The sequence below is a fragment of the Acomys russatus genome, chromosome 5 (assembly GCF_903995435.1).
Source record: "Acomys russatus chromosome 5, mAcoRus1.1, whole genome shotgun sequence".
Lineage (NCBI taxonomy): Eukaryota > Metazoa > Chordata > Mammalia > Rodentia > Muridae > Acomys > Acomys russatus.
The window spans coordinates 47,207,602-47,227,843 of NC_067141.1; the positions used below are offsets into that span (position 1 = coordinate 47,207,602).

A 20,242-nucleotide genomic window follows, 5' to 3' on the forward strand; every position below is an offset into this window, starting at 1 on the left:
AGAATTATTTCTTGCTGGATGTACTGACATACACTTATAATCCTAGCACCAAGACTGAGAAAGAAGGATCATGGTGAGTTCAAGGCCACTCTGGGCAACATAAAATGGAGGCCAGTCTAGACTACATAGTGAGATACTGTTTTAAAAATCAAAACAGAACACAAGATTAATTCCTGAGGACACTGGAATGTCTTGGGAAAGAGGTGGGGGGGGGGGAGAAAGAGAAGAGATAGAAGCAGGGTTCTAGGTTCAAATATATTTTGAGAAAAAGTACATTAAATTGCAATAGTCAGCAAGTGAAGAAAAGTTTTTCAGATTCTTTAACTTACTACCACAAACTACCCACTGCAAAGCAAAGACTGAAATGTACAAGACTCCCTAAATCTAGCTGAACCACTTTCTCCAGGAAACACTCTGGGAAAGGGCCTGGGTTTGATGCCCAGCAGTGCATGAAAGGGTCCAGTGTGTACCTATAATTCCAGCAGGGGAACTGCTCAGCTTCCTCCTGGGCATCTCCATTGTAAAGTCATTTTATCACTTGGCAAGTCATCACATTCACATTTGCCTTTCTGCATGTAGGTTTCACATAAATACCACATGCTAACCATTTCTGTCACTGGCCCTCACAGGTTCCAAAGATACCTTTATTTAAATGTTCTGTCTACATATTCTATTTTGGAATGCTGTAGCTTACAGAAGAGTTAAAAAGATAGAGAGCCTATACATCTTTTACCCAGGTTCCCTATTTTCAATTTAATATAACAGTGTAACTTAGAAAATGTTTGAAACTTAAGAAATTAACACCAGTAAAACACAGGCCTTATTTGGAAATCAATTTTTTCCATTCGTGTCCCCTTCCTATTCCAAGATATTGTCAACTAAGCGTTTTTAACGTCTTTGTATTTTGCAGGTTATATCCCCTTTGGGGGTTAAGACTTTCATCATTAGATTGAGGTTATGCTTGGACCAGGGAAGGGGGCAGCATGTAGTAGCAAAGAACCTGCTGTCTCTCAGCACCAAAGGTATATGGTAGTTATGATTTGCTCCAGATGTGAGCCCTGGCCACTTCAAGCACTGTTTGTCAAGTTTCTTCATTATCAAATGAACGGCCAACCCAACAGCAAAGATCAGCAAGTTAGGTATTACTTCCTAGACCTACAGGCCTGTGTCCTCATCACGTCTTGGTTATGCATATAACTGACATCTTATTCTTAATGTCCTTTGCACTTCCACTCCATCTTTGTCTCCCTGCCTACTGTTGCTGCAGCTGATGAGGCATCATCTACTCCACTGCCCAAAGGGATAACCTGAGCATCGCTCCTGTCAGTCGCCTGGAACTGATCAGTGAATTATCCTGCATCCCCTTAAAAATACATACCTCTATCTCTATTACCAACACAATGCAGTCATCAATATAAAAAAATCTCCTCACCGAGCTCGCAAATTAGGTAATTTTTTTTCTTTAAGAGAATCAAAGCCTGTCATGAGTCTCCCAGTTTTTTTTCTAATAATCTTCCAATGTTCTATATGCATAGGAACACAAAGACAAATGCTTCTCATGACACAAAAATATAGAAACTTGACATCATGGCTCCAAAGTCCTATCCCTCCCTTTATCTTGTCCGCGGTACTCCTAACTCCCACCTCCGGGATAGTCCATCGCTTTTGCTTAAAACACTCTTGCCTCCCATCACAATTTAGCTCTCGGCTTACGGATAGCTTCTTCAGTTTTCCCTGCATTGCTCCTATGCACAATGTCTGTCACGGGACGGGCGGGCTGACTATTAACCCACATAGGCTCGTCCTCTAGCTTTGCACTAAAGCCAAGTAACCAGAGGGCTTAACCCCTCGCCAGGCTCCCGCCAATCCCCCGAGCCAAAGCGGCCAGGCAGGCTCCTGGGGGCGGATCTGAGGACACCTGCTCGCTCACAGAGCCTCCCGACTCCAGAGCGGCCGGAGAAAGCTTGCCCCGCACAGCCCGCATCACCCTCTCGGCAACACTCACCACACACGTGGGGCAGCAGCTCGCGGAATTCCACCACCCACCGCCGCTTCCGCTTCCGCGTTTTGCCCCGCCCCGCGTTTTCTGATTGTATTCTTCCGCCCGGTGCAAGGGTCAAGAGGTGGAGCTTGGAAGAAAACACGAACTCCATAGTTTATAATTGGTCCATTTTCGCTACACCTCATCCGTAGACGCGAGGGCTGCACGGCTTTTGACCCTTAAAGGGATCCGTCCGGCGTAAGACGACTCAGTGGCGCCGGAAAGTGACGCTTCAGCTTGCAGCTTCTGGGAAAAATACAGGTTCTCGCGAGGGCCGCCCAGTTCCTACCGGAGTTAAGATTCAGTTAATTCTGCAATCCGGGTCACCGTTCGGATAGCTCGCTCGTTAGAGTGCATTCGTTTGCGTCTTTTTTTCGTCAGTCTAGCCTGGAGGATAAAACCTCTACCGGAGTCGGTTCTGTTGTAATCTTGTTTACCAACCCCTGTGTCTCCCATATTTCCCAATCTAGCTGTGGATCTCTGGGCAAGTTAAATCTCTTGGGGGATCCTAAGTGTAAAGAACGGAGCACAGTAAGTGGTTGTGAAAAGCTCTCCATAAATGTTTGGCGTTTTTAACGTCGACCCATGCTCGGACACACATTTTCATATATACGTGTGTGTGTGTGTGTGTGTACACACACACACACACACACACACACATATATTCCATTTTACCAAAGAAGCAATTGAGGTAGTAAACTTGGTCGTCGCGGCTGCAGAGATGGCTCAGTTGTGTTGTGCTCTTGGAGAGAACCTGAGTTTGAATCCTAGCGGTTACCCGGCAGCTTACTGTAAATCCAGTCCAGGGGATCATGCCGAACAACAGAATCTTATTGCCGAACAGTTCTGAATGCAGGTGTTGGTCAGGCGGGCCCCCCTTTAAAGTCCCATGGGGTAGACGAACTTTCCATGTGTCTTGAGCATGTGTCCAGGCATTCCTTGGCTTATGGTTACATGTCTTCGGTCCCTGACTCTGTCTTTCTTCTACGTCCTTTTTTTTTTTTTTTTTTTTAATTTTTTTATTAATTTATTCTTGTTATATCTCGATGTTTATCCCATCCCTTGTATCCTCCCATTCTTCTCTCCCTCCCATTTTCCCATTATTCCCCTCCCCTATGACTGTTCCTGAGGGGGATTACCTCCCCCTGTATATGCTCATAGGGTATCAAGTCTCTTCTTGGCAACCTGCTGTCCTTCCTCTGAGTGCCACCAGGTCTCCCCCTCCAGGGGACATGTTCAAATGTGAGGCACCAGAGTACATGAGAAAGTCATATCCCACTCTCCACTCAACTGTGGAGAATGTTCTGACCATTGGCTAGATCTGGGAAGGGGTTTAAAGTTTACCGCCTGTATTGTCCTTGGCTGGTGCCTTAGTTTGAGCAGGACCCCTGGGCCCAAATCTGCCTATCATGTTGTTCTACTTGTAGGTTTCTAGGACCCTCTGGATCCTTCTACTTTGCTATTCTCCCATGCTTCTCTCATTTAGAGTCCCAATAGGATGTCCTCCCCTCTGTCCCAGTTTCCTGGTAAGTGAAGGCTTTCGTGGGACATGCCCCTTGGGCTAGTATGCAGATATAAGTGAGTATATACCATTTGATTCTTTCTGCTTCTGGGTTAACTCACTCATTATAATCATTTCTAGCTCAATCCATTTATCCACTAATTTCGGGAATTCCTTGTTTTTAATAGCTGAGTAGTATTCCATAGTGTATATGTACCACGGTTTCTTTAGTTTGTTTTGTTTTTAATGAACCCTTGTCATTGTGTCCGATGGCTCGCAGATAAGCTTGCAGACTGTAATCCCTGTGGATCCTGCATCCTGTGTCTCTAATAACACACCTATTTTAAGAAAGTGGAAAATACCAGTTGATCCTTCTTAAAATTACCATGTGAAAGGAAGAAGGGTGACCCTTAATATTTAATGTCATACAGTGGCAGGAGGCTTATGAAAATAAATTCCGCAAGTACTATGTGAAAGAGATGGAGTAGCAGGGCTTTTTTGAAACCCGGCAAGGAAAGGCTATAAACATCCTGATAAAGTGTGGCCATTTTATTATTTTGTCTCACTTTAAAAAGAAGAAGAACCTTCAGTTTTCTGAAGAAAAGAATGAGACCTGAGTCATACCTTTGGTGCTGGGCCGAGACACATATATTCTAAACTGATCAAAAGATAAAATTACAAAATTATGTATTTGACCCTCCAGAGTTAATCCAATAGGGCCTGTGAAACACCTGGACTGGAGAGTGCACCTCAGGAAGCTGTCTGTTCTGCAAATGTTATGAAATATGATCAACCTGAAGCATGTTAAGATCGGAGCCATAATTGTCTCCTTAGTGAAACATGGACTCACAAATATCCTTGAGGCTTCTCCTATAAGTCGGTGCCGTACAGACCCCCCTACTCAGCCTGCCCGTGTACTGAATTACAGCTGACAGTAACTTCCCACTTCTCTTTTTATATCTCCCATTTTGAAGACAAGGCTGAATCCTAAATCTAATTACCTTTGCTTCCTGGACATTTTTTTTTTTCCCCTCTGAAGATTCCCAGTCACAATGCACCATACGCTACAAATTCTGTTACTGATTCTGCCTGCTTTCTTGACCAATAATTTGAAAAGCTTAATTTTTTTTCCTTACCTTGCCTCCTCCTTCAAGAAGCTGTCAAGATCTCTAGCTTGCTGGCCCCATTGTTTAACACACACGCATGCGCGCGTGCGCGTGCACACACACACACACTGCTATTGAAATGGCCTAGCAGGTAAAGGTGCTTGACCCAAGCCTGAATTTAGTCCCTGGAACCCAAAGTATCCTGTGACCTCAACACATGCAACATTGCAAGTACACACAGAATAAATATGATTTTTAAAAAGCACCCTTAAAAACCAATGAAAGCAAACTCCAATAAAATTGTTTTTGAGTTGCTTTTCTTCTGAATCTGATTTTCAATTATCTTGTCTACAAAACCAAAAGCCTACAAAAGGGACTCTGACAGCTTGTTTTGGGATCCACCAGAAAAATAGCTCCAGTTCCTGATTGTCACAGACATGAGAATAAGTCACAGAAGCTTTGCTTGACCAAGTTCTAGAGACCCCTGACTGCCCAGCATGACCGTTAGACATCAAGAACAGCTGTTGAGGCTTTGCTTGACAAAGTCCCGAAGATCTCAGGCTGATCACCACTGTCCCCAAATATTATATATGGTCCAGGCGTAATTTTGTCTTGAAATCTGCCTTCTTATCCTAAAACTGTCTTTTCTCTATTTTTGAGCCCTAATGAAAATCATACAGGGAAAACTTTTTCCCACAGAGAATGTTGAAAGAGGGCATCTGGCCAAGAGCTCGAGACAATGATAGCATTTTTTGCTCTGACTGAGCACCCAAGCAGAAACTGCATGAAAGAAAGTTAAGACTTGGATATAACAGTACCTGGCTAGATACTGTTACCTGTAGAAAAATTTCTTTACAAACTGCTTTGAGAGCAATAGAAGGTGGGCTTAAAACATTATGCTTTACAGATACTTTACAATAAAGGACCCCTTGGTAGTTAGCCTAGGCTTGGGTAGCATACCTGTTGGTTTGGGACTGGGAGGAAGTCAAGTTTTTTTTCTTTATTTAAGAACATTGAGCAATGATAATCTTGTAAAATTATGATTAAGTTTCCCAAGTATTGTTTAAGAAATAATAATCAGGTTATGCTGATCATTGCTTGGAAATTGATTTTTTTTTTTTTTTTTTTGCTATATGCTTTATTGTAGGCTATACAGAACATTTTGTATTCCCTTGTTAGACTGTTCTCTTGCTTTGTTGATTTTTGAATGCCCTGTTGATTGTAAAAGATGAGAAATATGTTGTAATCTGTGATGAAAAAAAAAAAACTGAACTTCATTTTAAATAAAATACTGAGGTTGGCCCGAGAAGAACGGCAAGCAAGTAACGGACAGGAGAGAAAGCTAGAGTGAGACAAACAGCAAGAGAGATAGATAGATAGATGGGTGACAGCAAGCAAGAGGAGAGACAGACAAGTAAGGGTAACAGCAAGAAGTGAGAGCAATCACAGAGACCAAAACAGACAGTAAGCATGTGAGAGAGACAGAAAATAAAGTTCTCCTGGGCTTTAAGACCTTCAGCTTGTACTATATATGCCTGAGTCTCTGAGTATTTCTTTTGCCCTCCATTCCTCAACCTCTCCTCAACATCTACTTCCTCTAGCTAGTTGTTCAACCAACAGTTTGTTTCCCTTAACCAGCTGTCCACCCCCTGCTCAATTCTCCCAACCTCGGAGTCATTTCTCTTCTCTCTTCACTGTTCCAGGATCTGTTCTGTGGGAGCAGCACCTAACTACACCTGCAAAGACTCTTTATCAAAATTCAGCCATATTTAAATATTCTGTGGCTTAAGGTCTGGATATATCTTTGGCAAAGACCAGCCCACTACATCTGGAAAGGATGAAAAGTTAGGACTTGGTTTATGGTGCATTGGCTGTGGTGAGTTGAGTGAGAATGGCCCCCACAGGCTCATATATTTGAATGCTTGGTCACCAAGGAGCGGAAGTGTTTGAGAAAGACTCAGAGGTCAGAGGTACGGCAGCATGTGTGGCTTTGTTGGAGGAAGTATCACATATGGGTGAAAAGCCCAAGCCAGGCTCAATCTCTCCCTCTTTGTCTCTTCTTTCCTTGGCCTGAAGATCAGGATGTATCTCTCAGTTACTTCTCTAGTGCCATGAGCGCTGCCATGCTTCTGCCATGCTCCCTACTGATGGTAATGGACTAAACCTCTGAAGCTAAGCAAGCCTCCAAATAAATGCTTTTCTTTATAACAGTTGCCTTAGTCATGGTGTGCCTTCATAGAACAGTGGCTAAGACACTTCCAGCTCAGTCTCTTGCTCATTGAGAAATTCAGCTTGGGAAGGATAATACATAAGATTGTGCAGTTCTCAAGGCTACAAGCCATACTTGCTTCTCAGGTACCCATCTCACTGCTCAACACACAGATTTCATAAATTCTTGTGTGCCTTTGTTGTGAGAAATATATTTACTCCCCGTGCTCCCAAGTGTGTTAGGGCATGGGAGCACAAAAGAGATTGATGGGAGGCAGAGCTTTGAAGAGAGAAGGGAACAGAAGAAAATGATGGGATACTTGTGATATGAGAGGTAATATGTGAGGGGAGGGAGGGGACCAGAAAGAGAAAGGGAGGTGGGGTGCGGAGGACATGGAGGGGGTAAATAAGAACAGGGCATACATATGTATACATATATGTATCAAAGTTTCACAATGAAACCAATTACTTTGTATAATAACAAAATGAATTAAAAGGGAATTTTGAAGGTGACTTTTTCTTATTCAGTGAAGGAAGGGGAAACACTAGCTTTGGTTCCAAGAGTCAGATTTGAAATTCAATGTGGCTGCCTCTGGATTGCTTTAATTAACTGGACTGCACTAACTCTTTCATAAATACTGGAGAAAGGGGAATGAGGAACAGGAATCCAAGGCCAGCAAGAGCCTGGTTTGACTGTCTTTTGAGCGGACACTATAGTGAAGAAGCTATTAGGCACTTAGAAACCCATGACGAGTAAATGCTCCCCGGAAGAAAAAGAGCTACAGAATATACCTATCTTAGGGGGTCTATTGCCATGAAGAGGCAACATGACCATGGCAAATCTTATAAAGGAAAATAGTTAACTGGAGCTGGCTTACAGATTCAGAGGGTTAGTCCATTGTCATCATGGCAAAAAGCATGGCAGCACACAGGCAGATAGGATGCTGGAGAAGGAACCCAGAGTTCCACATCTGTATTAACAGGCAGCAGAAAGAGGCAATGCCACACTGGGCCTGGTTTGAGCATATGAGACCTCAAAGCCCACCTCTGTGGGACTCTTCTGGGTAAGGTTGAAGTCTGACTTGTCCGGTTAGTCATTGTCACGCTAGATCTATGTTGGTGGACTCTCTTTCCTCAGCAGGGTGTTCTCACTCTACCTGATCTGGTAACCCTAGACCTTGTAAGGAGCATCACATAGCCCTCAGGGAAGATCACAAACATGACCCTTTCCAGATAAGGAACTTATCAACAAGCACAGGGAATTCCTGAAAGTAGCCCACCCTATGATGAGGAAATCCTAACCTCCAGCAAATGACCTCTAATGTACCTACATGTCATCCCCTCACACATAGGATAATTAAGTACTATTTCCTCCTTATGATAGGGTGCCATGTTACTGCCTGTAAACGAGGTAATGTACCACTGTATGTATATTAAATATCCTGGCAACTTTAGCCCTAACAAATCAGACATTCACCCTGAAAACCCCTCCTTACTGCCCAAGGTTTATAAGTAAAGGCTGGCTGGTGTGCTGACTCAAGCTTTCTTGTTCACCATTCCTCCACCATGATCATATAAGACTCCATTTCTTTGGGAGGGGGCTGCTGCTGGATGCCTAGTGGTCAGGAAGCAATGGCGGAACTGCCTATGCAGCCACTGGGGCCTGCTCCACCACTGCCACTTCCACAGTGCCAATCCAGGTGAAGCACCACGGGGCCTGCATCTCACCAGAGCTGCCTGCTAGCAGGTTTTAGACATCCACCTGCCTCTGCTGTGCTCAGCATGGCAGCTCAAGGAGCTGTAATACTTGGTATTGTCCCTGGCTAGTGGACCTCCTGGGCCTCCACTGCCTATTGAGCCCTGCCATCTCATTCTAAAAGAGTTTTAATTGTACCACTTGGTGGAAAGGTGGGGAAACCTGGCCTAGTGTGCAGGTGACAGGCCTCACCCTATGCTAAGCAAGAAATGGGCCCTTGGGACTTTTGATTTCTAGGTCCATCTATTCTCATCCAGAGGCAAGCAGTGCCTGGATTGACCCAGGGATGAAGAACCCAGGCCAGCCTGTTGTACACTGAATAGCATCTGCTCACCTTGCCCCCAGCAGTGATAGAACACTTCCTTCAACAAAGCCACACCTACTCCAACAAGGCCACACCTCCTAATAGTTCTACTTCCTGTGAGCCAGGCATTTAAACACATGAGTCTATGGGGGACCATTTCTGCTTAAACTACATTCCACTCCCTGGTCCCCAGAAGCCTGTTGCCATATCATAATTCGAAATGCATTTAGTCCCCATAAGTCTATAATAGTCTCAAACTTTGTTTAAAAGTCCAAACTTCAAAGTCTCTTCTTAACTGTAATACCGTATAAAATCAAAAGGAAAAAGAAGATCACATACTTCCAGCATACAATGGCACAGCATATGCATCGCTGTTCTAATAGAGAGGAGGGGGAAGTAGTGGACCTAAAACCAGTTGGGCAAACTCCAAACTCTGCATCTCCATGTCTGATGTCAAAGTGCTTTTCAGAGCTCCAACTCCTTTCAGCTTTGTCGACTATAACACAGTTCTTTCTCTTGGGCTGGCTGCTTCCGCTCATTGTTGGCAGCTCTCCTTGGCTGGTATCCCACAACTGTGGCATCTCCAACATCCTGGAGTCTCCAAGACAATCCAAGCTTCATGGCTTCACACAGTGGCCTCCTCTTGGCCTCCACGAAGGGACACCCCAGCCACACACCTGGCCTCAGCAACTTTCATGGAAGAAGATTCCATAACCCCTTCTTGTATCCTTGGCTTTTAAAGCCAGAACCACGTGGCTGAAGCTGCTAAATTCTGCTGCTTGCTGGGGCTGGAACATGGCCCCCAAATTTGATTACAACATCACCAGCTTTCTGGTTTTGATGGTTTCTGCCTAAGCTTTGCTGTGCTGAAACTTGCTCTGTAGATCAGACTGGCCTTGAACTCAGAGATCCAACAGCCTCTGCCCCCAAGTGCTGGGATTGAAGGCATGTACCTCTGGGTTTAGACCTAAACTTTTCTTTCATTCCTTTTCACAAATTAGAATCTTGACGAGATGAGATCCTTCCCTGAGGTCACCACTCCCTTTATTTCATTTAACATCAGGCTTTAAAAAAAAATCTGTTTATCTACCTGAACACAGGACTTAGCTCCATTCCACTTCCTGGTGCCCCCTTTCCCCTCAAATTGAACATTTTCTACTCTTCTTTGCTCCTTTTCATTATAGATTTGAATAAGAGTAAACACTAATAACCATATGACAAAGTCGATACTAGGTTGTTTTGAGATTTCCTCTGCCAATGTCATTAAAACTCTTCAATTTTGTCTCAAGCAGATTTTTTTTTTCTGGACAAGGGCAAGAAACACCCACGTTCTTAGGCAAAATATCACAAGAATAGTTTCTAGGCCACATACACATATTCTTCTCCTCTGAAACCTCTTGAGCCAGGCCCCCACACTGCAATTCACCCTCATCACCACTGTTTTCCATTCCTACTAGTATGGCGCACTAAGCCCCACTTAAAGCATTCAACTGCTTCTAATCCAAAGTCCTAAAGGATTCAAACACATGAGTCTGTGGAGGCCGTTTGTATTCAAACCACCACAATACCTTACCACACAGTCTGGGAAGATTTGTGTAATTCCAGAGACAGCAGCACCCCATCTCCTGGAAGACACATCCAGGAAGCTGCTTAACCCACCCACTGACCCCTACTGCTCATTCACCCCTTCACCAAGGAAGATAAAAACTTGCTATATACCAAAGCCCTACTTATTAGTAGTAATGCATTTTATCAAGTCTCCTAAGCTGACCACACGGATTGATCTAGGAGTTTTATCTGTTTGGAGTAAGAAAGTATTTTTCATGTTTTAGGCTAATACAAAAGAGTTGCATTCTCTTCTTTTGTTTGTAACACAGTAATTTTATCCATTCTTCAATTAGCTAATGATCTCAATATAGATCTCCATATTTCTAGAAGTTTTTAATGCTATATATGATACAACATAAGGTTTAATCTGTAGTTAGATCAGGGCATAACCAAAAAGTTAGTCAGTATTGTAGCTATACAATATTTGATATTTGAGTCAACTTTTGTGTAGTGATAGACAACACTTTATTTATTTATTCTCATGCCAGTACTTTCTGATGGGCAGATATCCTCTTCTGTTCAGGGTTTATGGCAGAGTCCTGGTCCAGAGAATAGATGAGGGGGTGAAGCTCACTTTCCCCGCATCCTATAGAGCTCAGTTCTCATCACAGAAGGAAAAGTCCCAATAAGGATGCTCTTCCATATCACGGCTTAACCCTGGCCTGCATGGCCCCTTCTAGGTCTGAAAGACTGACCATCCAATGTAATGACAACCAGTTATCATTCTTTAAATATCACCTTTTTAACTTCTCTGACAAAATTAAAGGTCATTTGCTAAGCATTCTTTTGTGGAGGTCTACGTATTTAATTTGTTGCTTTCATGAATATAGTTTAAAGCTTAAAATAACTTTAGTATCCAAGGAAATCTATATTGGTCTTGGAAGCATACCAGAATCACATGTTGAGTTAAAAATGTCAGTAATTCTCATTTAATTAGTCTTGAGTGGACCTAGGTGGAGAGACTGTGCAAGCTCCCAGGTCACCCTAATGTGCAGCTAAATCAAGAGCCACTTGTTTAAGGAATGAGCTTTACATTGTTGATTTGATTTTCTAGTTAAGCCTTGCAGCAATGGCCTGGTCCTTACTTTTATTGCAGTCAACAAAGATAAGAATTAAATGTATAATGCACTTGTGTCTCTAAGTAGAATGTCTTGGACACACTTGTCTTTTTTTAATGACTGGGTCTCCTATAGTGATTAAATCCCCGAAGAAGCTGAGAACCTATTACCTAAATTTCACTGTACACTTCAAAACCTGGTTTGGAAATGCTTGCTTCTTATTTTGTCTTTTTCAATTCAGCATGATTGTGTAAAATTCCTCCCCCCACCTCTCTCCCTCAAGAATAAGATGTGATGCCCAGCATGGTGGTACACACCTTTAATCCTAGAGCTCATGAAGGCAGGAGCAGGCCAATTGCTGTGAGTTTGAGGCTATCCTGGTCTACAAAGTGAGCCCAAGACAGCCAAGGCAACACAAAGAAACCCTGTCTCGAAAAACAAAACAAAACAAAACAAAACAAAACAAAACAAAAGGTGTGTCAGGCATCATCTCTCACAGGCCTCCCCTCCCCAAAGTTGTTTAGAATTCTAATTAGTGCATTTTGATAAAGGGCATGCTGCTGTAAAGTGTAAAGATGGCTTTATTTTCAGGATCTATTAGAATGACAAATCCATGGAAACATCCATCATCGATGCATTTTCCTCTAGTAAATAAAGAAGTGCTTCAGAGTAAGATCCTTTGTTTTGTCATACGATACATTTCTTGCTGCATGCTACTACAGTTGAAACACTAATTGTTCAGTTATGTTCTTCTTGTTGTCCAGTAAACATGAAATTAACCTTGTCTAATTGGCTTTGTGGTGATGTGCTTTGGAGCAAAAGAAAAACTATGAGCCTAGGGTAAAGGTTGATCTAATCATTGTACTAAGTGCCACCTTTAATGAATTGTCACATCAGCATGTGATAGAAAAATACAATAAAAATTAGTACCACTGAAAGCCTACACTCAATCGCTTAGCATGGAGCACACGTGCACTGTGCTGTGATTTTGTACCTAACAACTAACCAGCACATAGCACTCCTGTCTTCTTAGGCAGAATGAGGACAATGGAGAGATGTGTAATGTAAGCTTTTCACTTTGGCTTTTGCACTCGATGAAAGCTATTTCCTTTACAAAGCACCGATTCATTTTACTTTGTGATTTCTTTAACCCATGAACAATAAAGACACAGTGACAAAGCATGTATTTAGCAATTAGGTGAACAAAGAAGAAACTCGTGGTTTCAAACAGTAACAAAGAATAACAGGCTATTTTTTTTCTTTTAGAGATTTATTTTTAATCTATGTGTGTGTTTCCGTGTGTGGATGTCATCACACACTGGGAGGCCTAGGAGTCCAGAATAGAGTACCTGATCCCTGGGGCATGGAGTTACAGGCAGTTGAGAGCTGCCTGCCTGAGGTGCTGGTTACTAAACTCAGGTCCCCTGGAAGAAAAGCAAGTGCTCTTAACGAGGGAGACCACTCTCCAGGCCCAACAAGTAATTTTCTAATTATCATTATAACTATACTTTTAAAACAATAATAGAAAAATTTAATTTGGATTTTGGAATAATGACTTAACCCTACTTAGTCCACTTACCATTTCTTTTTATGAGGGGAGGGAATTAATTCACCCTGTCACGAGGATGAAGATGCCCAGTTAGGTTTATAGGGCCAAGAGCTTTCTCCTGAGAAAAAAACCTTGAAAGAGAAAAGAGTAAGAGAACGAAATCAGTGGGGGGAGAGATCTAGACCTGATAGCTATGAAGGGAGAGACAGAAGGAGCTAGCTGTGGTAAGAAGCCTTCAAATCATAAAAGCTCTAAGAAAGTCTTGGCTGGACAACAGGGAAGGCCGTGGAGAGCAGAGATTTACTGTAAAAGAAGGCCCGCAGGGTAGGAACATCCGGTTGGGTAGGCACACCTGGGCTCTCCTGTGGCTCCTGTGCCCTGCCACTGGCTAAGAGGAACCAGGAATGCCACAGACACAGCGTTCGTGTTGCAGTGGCTTCTGCAGTTACGGCGCCACTCATCACAGGCTCTTCCCTGAGAAATACTTCATTTCCATGGCTTCCAGAATCTGATTCTCATGCCATCTATCGCTCAACCACAAAGACCCTATAGCTCTCTCCACCCAAGAAGAAGAAGAAAGAGGTCCGTGGGACAGATGTCATCTCCTGGGAGCTGCAACAGGGGCCCCAGAGCTGCTGCTTCCACTCCTCATCGGAACTAACTCATCACCGCCATCTCTAGCACCACGGTTCTGATGATAGCCACCTGCGCTGTTTGTCACCATACTTTTCTACATGCTTACAGTTACAATGGCGGCGGGGTGGGTGGGAGGGGCGGGGCAGCAGGAACGGGGACAAAGAACCCTGTAAGACACCTAACAGGGTCTTTTGGGGTCTTCATCTTCTACTGTACAGAATCGGCTCTAATTTCTACTAACCAGAGTTAACTGTTCTGGCCATAACAGTGATTTCTCTTTTTACCGGAAGGTCCTGGATACAACCAGTCCCAAATATCTAGGTGGTATTCATAGCTCAACAGACGTCTTCCTCTCTCCCTTGGCAAATGTATCCCTATTGGGGAAATGGAGTTTTTCACCTTGAAGAGCCCATAGTTTGAGACAGGAAGCAATTTTTTTCCCCATAAGGTCACTCAGAATGATGGAAATTGGATCCATTCATCTTGCTACCCACGGTTCCTAGACACATGTATTGTCTTTAGGAGCACATCACTCGTTCTGTATTCTGGAAGACGACACTTCATTTTCACAGTCTTTTACCCCTCAGCCAGTACTTCAGCTGTGTCTTTAACAGGCCACTCACTGCAGTGCTCTGTCAGGTATGATATGGCCCATGGATCTCAAGGCACGGGCCCACCCTGACCCTGCTTTGCTCTAATGCACATCTCTTGTGTGTGGGTTATATTATGTAGAATTTTGTGCCTAAGGGACAGGTATTTCATAGGCTGATAGATTCAGATGTTAGCGGAGGCTCTGAGTGGCAAAGGACAACTCATAATTGAAATAGGACTTTGCTCCTATGAGAAGGAGCTGGTGGCCCCTTCGGAATGAGTAGAAGCTGATGTCATGAGCTTGCCACCAAGTGGCCTGCTAGTTTCTTTGGGAAACAGTGCCATATTAAGTGTCCCACACTGGTTTTTTGTACTGGAGGTAGCAGTTCGAGAGGTCTTGCTTAAGTGAATATTTGTGCTGTGGGCTTATATCTGGACTCCATCTCTGCCACAGCTGTCACCCCATTCACACGCCCCTCAAACCCACTGCTGAAGACCACTGGCCAAAGAGGTGGTTTAGTGGCTCTTGCTCTGTGGATGAGTGCTGGAATGTAAAAACCTTACTACTTCATATTAATTCTCATATAATTCCTAGAAGCTTTTCTCTAGTAGGCCAGCCTGCAATCTTCATAGAGTTTACTGCCTGCCCTACGGGACACCTATTTCTAATCAAGTTCTCTGGCATTCTAGTCATGCCTTTGTTGTATTGTTGTTTGACGTGACATTCTGTGTGGTGTCCAGATGGCCCAGATCTCTTTGGACTATATTAAGACGGAGGGTGGGCGAGCTAACATAGCCCTGGTACAAAACTAGAAATGAATGTTCACTGCAAGTAATTTGAACTGTTTCTCGTCGTATTTTCCAACTGTTTTCATTATCTTTTACCATCTGCTATGGTAACTCAGGCATTTGGAAAGCCATGTACCAATGGCTATGCCCTGACCTTTGGAATTCATGCCAAGGTATTAAGAGTCCCATGCCTTGAGAAAATTACCCTAAGTATAGCTTTGCACATTCGCTTTTCCCATTTAGTGCCTTGATCCAGTATCCCTGTAATTCAGTCTCCCAGTATTCTTCTGCCCCAGTGTGTGCAGGAAGATTGGTGAAAGTCTGCTTTAGGACAGTATCCATCATCAGGACCAGCATGCTGCTGGGATTTAAGCTTAGGTCTTGGTCTGATGGCCAAGAGAAGCAATGAGGCAGCTGCTGACTGGGGAGGGAAGACAGGGGTTGTCTTACAAGGAGAAACATTTGCATGCCTTCTTCCTGCATGGGGGTGGGGGTCTAGATTTTGGCTGGGGTACTCCATCCTGCTGCTGGGCTATCTTCTCATGTCCCTATGTCACATTTCAGAGTCTAGAGGTTTTGTTTTTTTTTTTTTTTTCAACCAGAGCATTGGCCTCACTCTAACAGACCACAGTGGCTGAACACTTGGGAGTCTCAGGATCATGACTTTCAAATGTCTTCTCTCCTTGGCTTGTCCTTTGGCCTACAGGAGGTAGGTACCTATTTGAAAACTGCCAAAGTCCCTCTGGCCTTCCTTCTCAGGTCATCCTTGCTAAAATGCACCCAGCTAGCTCCTTATTACTATTCTGCCGGAAATCATCAAACCCTATTGTCCTCAAAAGCACAGAACCCCTTGTCACTGTTTCAATACAAACTGTCCCGACATGTCATATGCTGGAGCAAGCTAGTCCCCAGCTAATGTTTAACAAGACTGTGGAACCTTCAGGATTTGGGAAGTAGGTTGCTGAGAGTCTGGACTTTGGGGTTATAGGTCACCATCACTTCCAGCTTGGCTCTCAATGATTCTCACTGCCGATCTTCTGTCTAAGTTGAATCTCCAAAGGCAGGTTCTAATGCCAGGGAAGGGATGTCTCAGAAACAGGGTGGATAAACTTGGCAGTGAGAATGAGGGCAAGCAGGCAAAAAGGCAAAGCTTCCTTCTTCTGTGTCCTTTCCTGTGGGCTGCCATCAGAAGGTGTGGCTAGATTTAGGAAAGTCTTTCTGCATCAACTAATCTGACTAAGAAAATCCCTCACAGGAAGCAGCTCGGGTTTTAACTGCTCCCAGATGTAGTCCAACTGACGACCAAGATTAGCCACCACACGGACTGCGTCACCTTAAACCAGGAGCCAATACAAACCTCTCTTCTCTTAGGTTGTTTCTGTCAGGCATTACAGTACATGGACAAAAAAATATAATTGAAAACCTTCAAGTGCCCAAAACATTAACTGATGCTAATATCTGATGGCCAAGAGAGGCAGTGAGGCAAGAGCGTTTTTCTTCAGGTGCTAGTGACTTGTTTAGCAACTCATGCTGCACTTTGGGCCATGTGTGGCCCATATTCAATCTGGATTTTGGTCCCCCTTGCCAGGTAATGGCGAATGTGTCACTCTCAGGACTCCAGTTCTCTGGAACCATTTTAGGTAGCAATTGTGTTAGCCCATGTATTGGAATAAGCAGATATAAAGTACATAGGTTATAAAGGAAATAAATAGCCTATGGAAGACAAAGAAAGAAATAGGCTAAGTGAGAGCCTTTGACAGGATTGCTTAGACTCCTGGGGAATGGCTTTAGGGAAGCTTTGACTAAGCTGTTAATGAGCATGGACACCCCTATATTCCCTACAGTGCATAGGGAAAGTCCTCGCGCGCGCGCCCACGCGCACGCGCGCACACACACACACAAATGCTACAAACCTAAACATCAACATTGCCAAGGTTGAAAGAACCTTGTGCATAGCCTTCAGTCTTAAGCTAGAGAACAAGACCAGAGAATGCCTTATTGCCTGGTGGGGACCTGGCATCTCTCGTTTGGGGAAGTCCTTAAGTTCATCTGGATAAAAAATAACTGTGACCAATTTTATGCAAGATTATTCTTCCCTTCCTTGTCTACTTAGATTTGCAGTCTTGCTGGGAGAACAAGTTGTTCCAAGGAGACCTATTTATGACAACCTGCAGTTTGGAGACTTTTAAGCAGAAAAAAATTTAGTTAAAAAAAAAAATCCTAACACACAGTGACATCTCCAGGTATATACATGCTCTGGGATGGGGGGATGCTGTGAGATGGGGGTTGTCCTCGGATGGGGGTTGTCCTGGGATGGGGAGGTATCCTGAGATGGGGGGTATTCTGGTATGGGGGGTGTTGTGGGATGGGGGAGCTCCTTAGGTGCAGGTATGAGCTCAGTTGTTCTTGGTGTGTGTGTGTGTGTGTGTGTGTATGTGTGTGTGTGTGTGTGTGTGTGTGACTGCACACACACCCTGGCACAAAACACCTTTAATCCACTAAGCCATTTCAGCAGCTTTAATTACCAACCTTTTTATTGTAGCTGTCACCAGGCAGTACAGCCATTAAGGCAGGACAAGAATTTTCAGAGAGCAGTGGAGGCAATAGCTTCATTCATTTATTCATTCAGTCAAAAAAAAAAATCACTTGTGCAGAACCCAGAATACGGCTAGGTCCTGAGTAAATAACGTAGCATGGGGTCTGTTCCCAAGTTCTGCTGTTTAGTGATCTACTGAGACAAAAGAGAAAAAGAAATGCTGTCTACATATGAGGAAGTGGAGATGGTTCTTCACGGAGAGACAGCGTTATTTACAGATGGCTTCCGCTATCGGGGTGAGAAAGAGCCTGGGATTTCAGTCAGAGGACAACTGTAAGAGCCAGCACCAAGACTTAAAGACTTATCTTCTTGGAACTCCTGTAAAATGGGGACAAAACCCTGTTTTCCTGCCATTTGTGGGGAACTATGAGAAGGCAACAAGCACAGCACAGAAGTGTTTGGTCACTGTCAGTTTCTCAGCCCTGGCTATGCGTGTAATCACTCTCAGGTGCTTAGACCTCCCCCTCAGGCTGTGTCAGAAGTTCACACTGTGTGTGTGTGTGTGTGTGTGTGTGTGTGTGTGTGTGTGTGTGTGTGTGTGTTGGGGGCGGTTTCTTCATATCTATTTTTTTTATTTTGAGACAGGGTCTCTTACCTTGTAGGCCTTGATAGCCTGGAACGCACTATGTAGATCAGGCTGGCCTCTAGCTTACACAGATCTGCCTGTCTGTTTCCTAAGTGCTGGGATTAAAGGCCTGTATCACCAGGGTCTGTGTGTTAAAAAAAAAAACTCTATTCCTAAGGAATAAAAGCTAACTCAAAATTGACAAAAATGTGAATGAAAGACTCCAAACTATAAAACTACTATAGGAAAAATACCAGGACACTGTTTTTGGCCAAGGGTTTCTTTTGATTTTGTTTTTGATGTGACTCCAAAGCACCCATGACAAAACAAAAATAGATGGTGAATGGGTTCCATCCACTTAAGAAGCTTCTGTGAGAAGAAGAAAACAGTCATCAGTGAAAAGAGAGACTGCAGAATAGGAGAGAATGTTTCCAAGTTAGATCCCAGCAAAGTACTGTTGTTACCCAGCATATATGAGTAACTCGATAACTGAACAGTAAATAATGATAATTGTCCAACTAAACAGTAGGCAAATGAGCTAAGTAGATATTTCTCAAGAGAAGATGTTCAGATAACCAACAAGTATGTGGAAAATCCTCAACAGTGCTAACCCTCAAAGAAATGTCCATTAAATCCACAACAGGCTATGATGCCACCTGCTGAGAATTCATAGAAATGGCTGCATAAACAGGACCAGAGTAGTGGCAATATCAATAGACGAGGTAACACAGAAGGGAGAAATCTCACAGGCCCCACCCTTGGACAAAGAACTACAGATAGCTGATGACTGCTGAGAATGGGACAATGAGCTTCCTGTAGGGATGAGGCCCCTAGCTGCTTTCCTAGTGTAGAATATTCAGACCTGAAGCCATACACACACAAGCAACAAAAATGGACTCAGCAGGTTGTTGTGTGTGTGTGTGTGTGTGTGTGTGTGTGTCCACGCACACACACATATAACAACAATAATCGAGGAGAAAGAGACTATCGACTTCAGAGCAGGGGCATGTCAGGAGTTGAAGGGAGGGAACTTAAGTGGTGCTTGAGGGGAGAAAAGGGAAGTGGGAAAATGATGCAATTGTGTTTTAATTCAAATGTATAAAAATATAAAAAGAGAAACAAAACAAAACTAAACAAATGCTGGCACCCAAATAGAGAAAAGGGAACTCTCATACACCATTGATAAGAATGCAAAGTTGTAAAGTCATATGGAAAACAATATTGGATGCTCCTCAAGAAAATAGAATTACTATATGATCCACTTAACCTGACACTAGGTATGCATTTAAAAGAAATAAAACCAGGGTATTGAAAAGAGACTTGCCTTGCTATGTTCATTGCTACTAACAAAGCCAAGATATGGGATAAACTGCTCTTCACTGATCGATAACACTCAATGAAAATGTGATACAGATACACACAACAGAATATTATGCAACCATAAAGAATGAAATTCTGTCACTTGTAGTAGCATAGATAGACCTGGAAGATATCATGTTAAATAAAAGAAGCTTGACTCAAAAGGACAAAGGCCCTATGCTCTCACTTACAGATGGAAGCTAAAAAGTTGATCCCACAGAAACAGAATAGTAGTTTCCAGAAGCTGAGATGGGTGAAAGGAAGGGATTGGGGAAAGGACGGTTAACAATACAGGGGTATACTCAGAGGGGTGACGTCTTATGTTCTAAGCTGGCAGGATGTGTTTGATTGACAGTTGTGTATTTAAAATATCTAGCAGAGATTATTTTAAATAGTTCCCACAGAGAGAAAATACATGTTTGCAGGGTTGGGTCTGATTATAACACACTATGCCATATACTGAAATGTAGCCTTAAGCTCCATAAATATTTACCATTATTATGTGTCAACTACCTTTTAAAAAATCCTTAAAAACAAATAATTGTATAAAAGCCCCCAAGAGCTGGTTGTAAGCC

The 20,242-nt window shown here is 43.3% G+C and overlaps 1 protein-coding gene across 2 annotated transcripts in view; it reads right to left on the minus strand.

The window, feature by feature from the left end:
• Window positions 1-2,132, minus strand: part of Pum3 (pumilio RNA binding family member 3) — a 33,439-nt gene extending 31,307 nt beyond the window's left edge. The window contains exon 1 of one of the 2 annotated variants that reach the window (XM_051146294.1): window positions 2,006-2,132. Coding sequence is in view for 1 of the 2 variants with exons in the window: in XM_051146293.1 (XP_051002250.1) it covers window positions 1,645-1,691 (47 nt within the window). In the remaining variant the exon portion in view is untranslated. Of the gene's footprint in view, window positions 1-1,644; window positions 1,789-2,005 lie in introns of those variants that run through there. The other variant, XM_051146293.1, reaches the window with a different exon arrangement.
• Window positions 2,133-20,242: the final 18,110 nt, after the last annotated feature.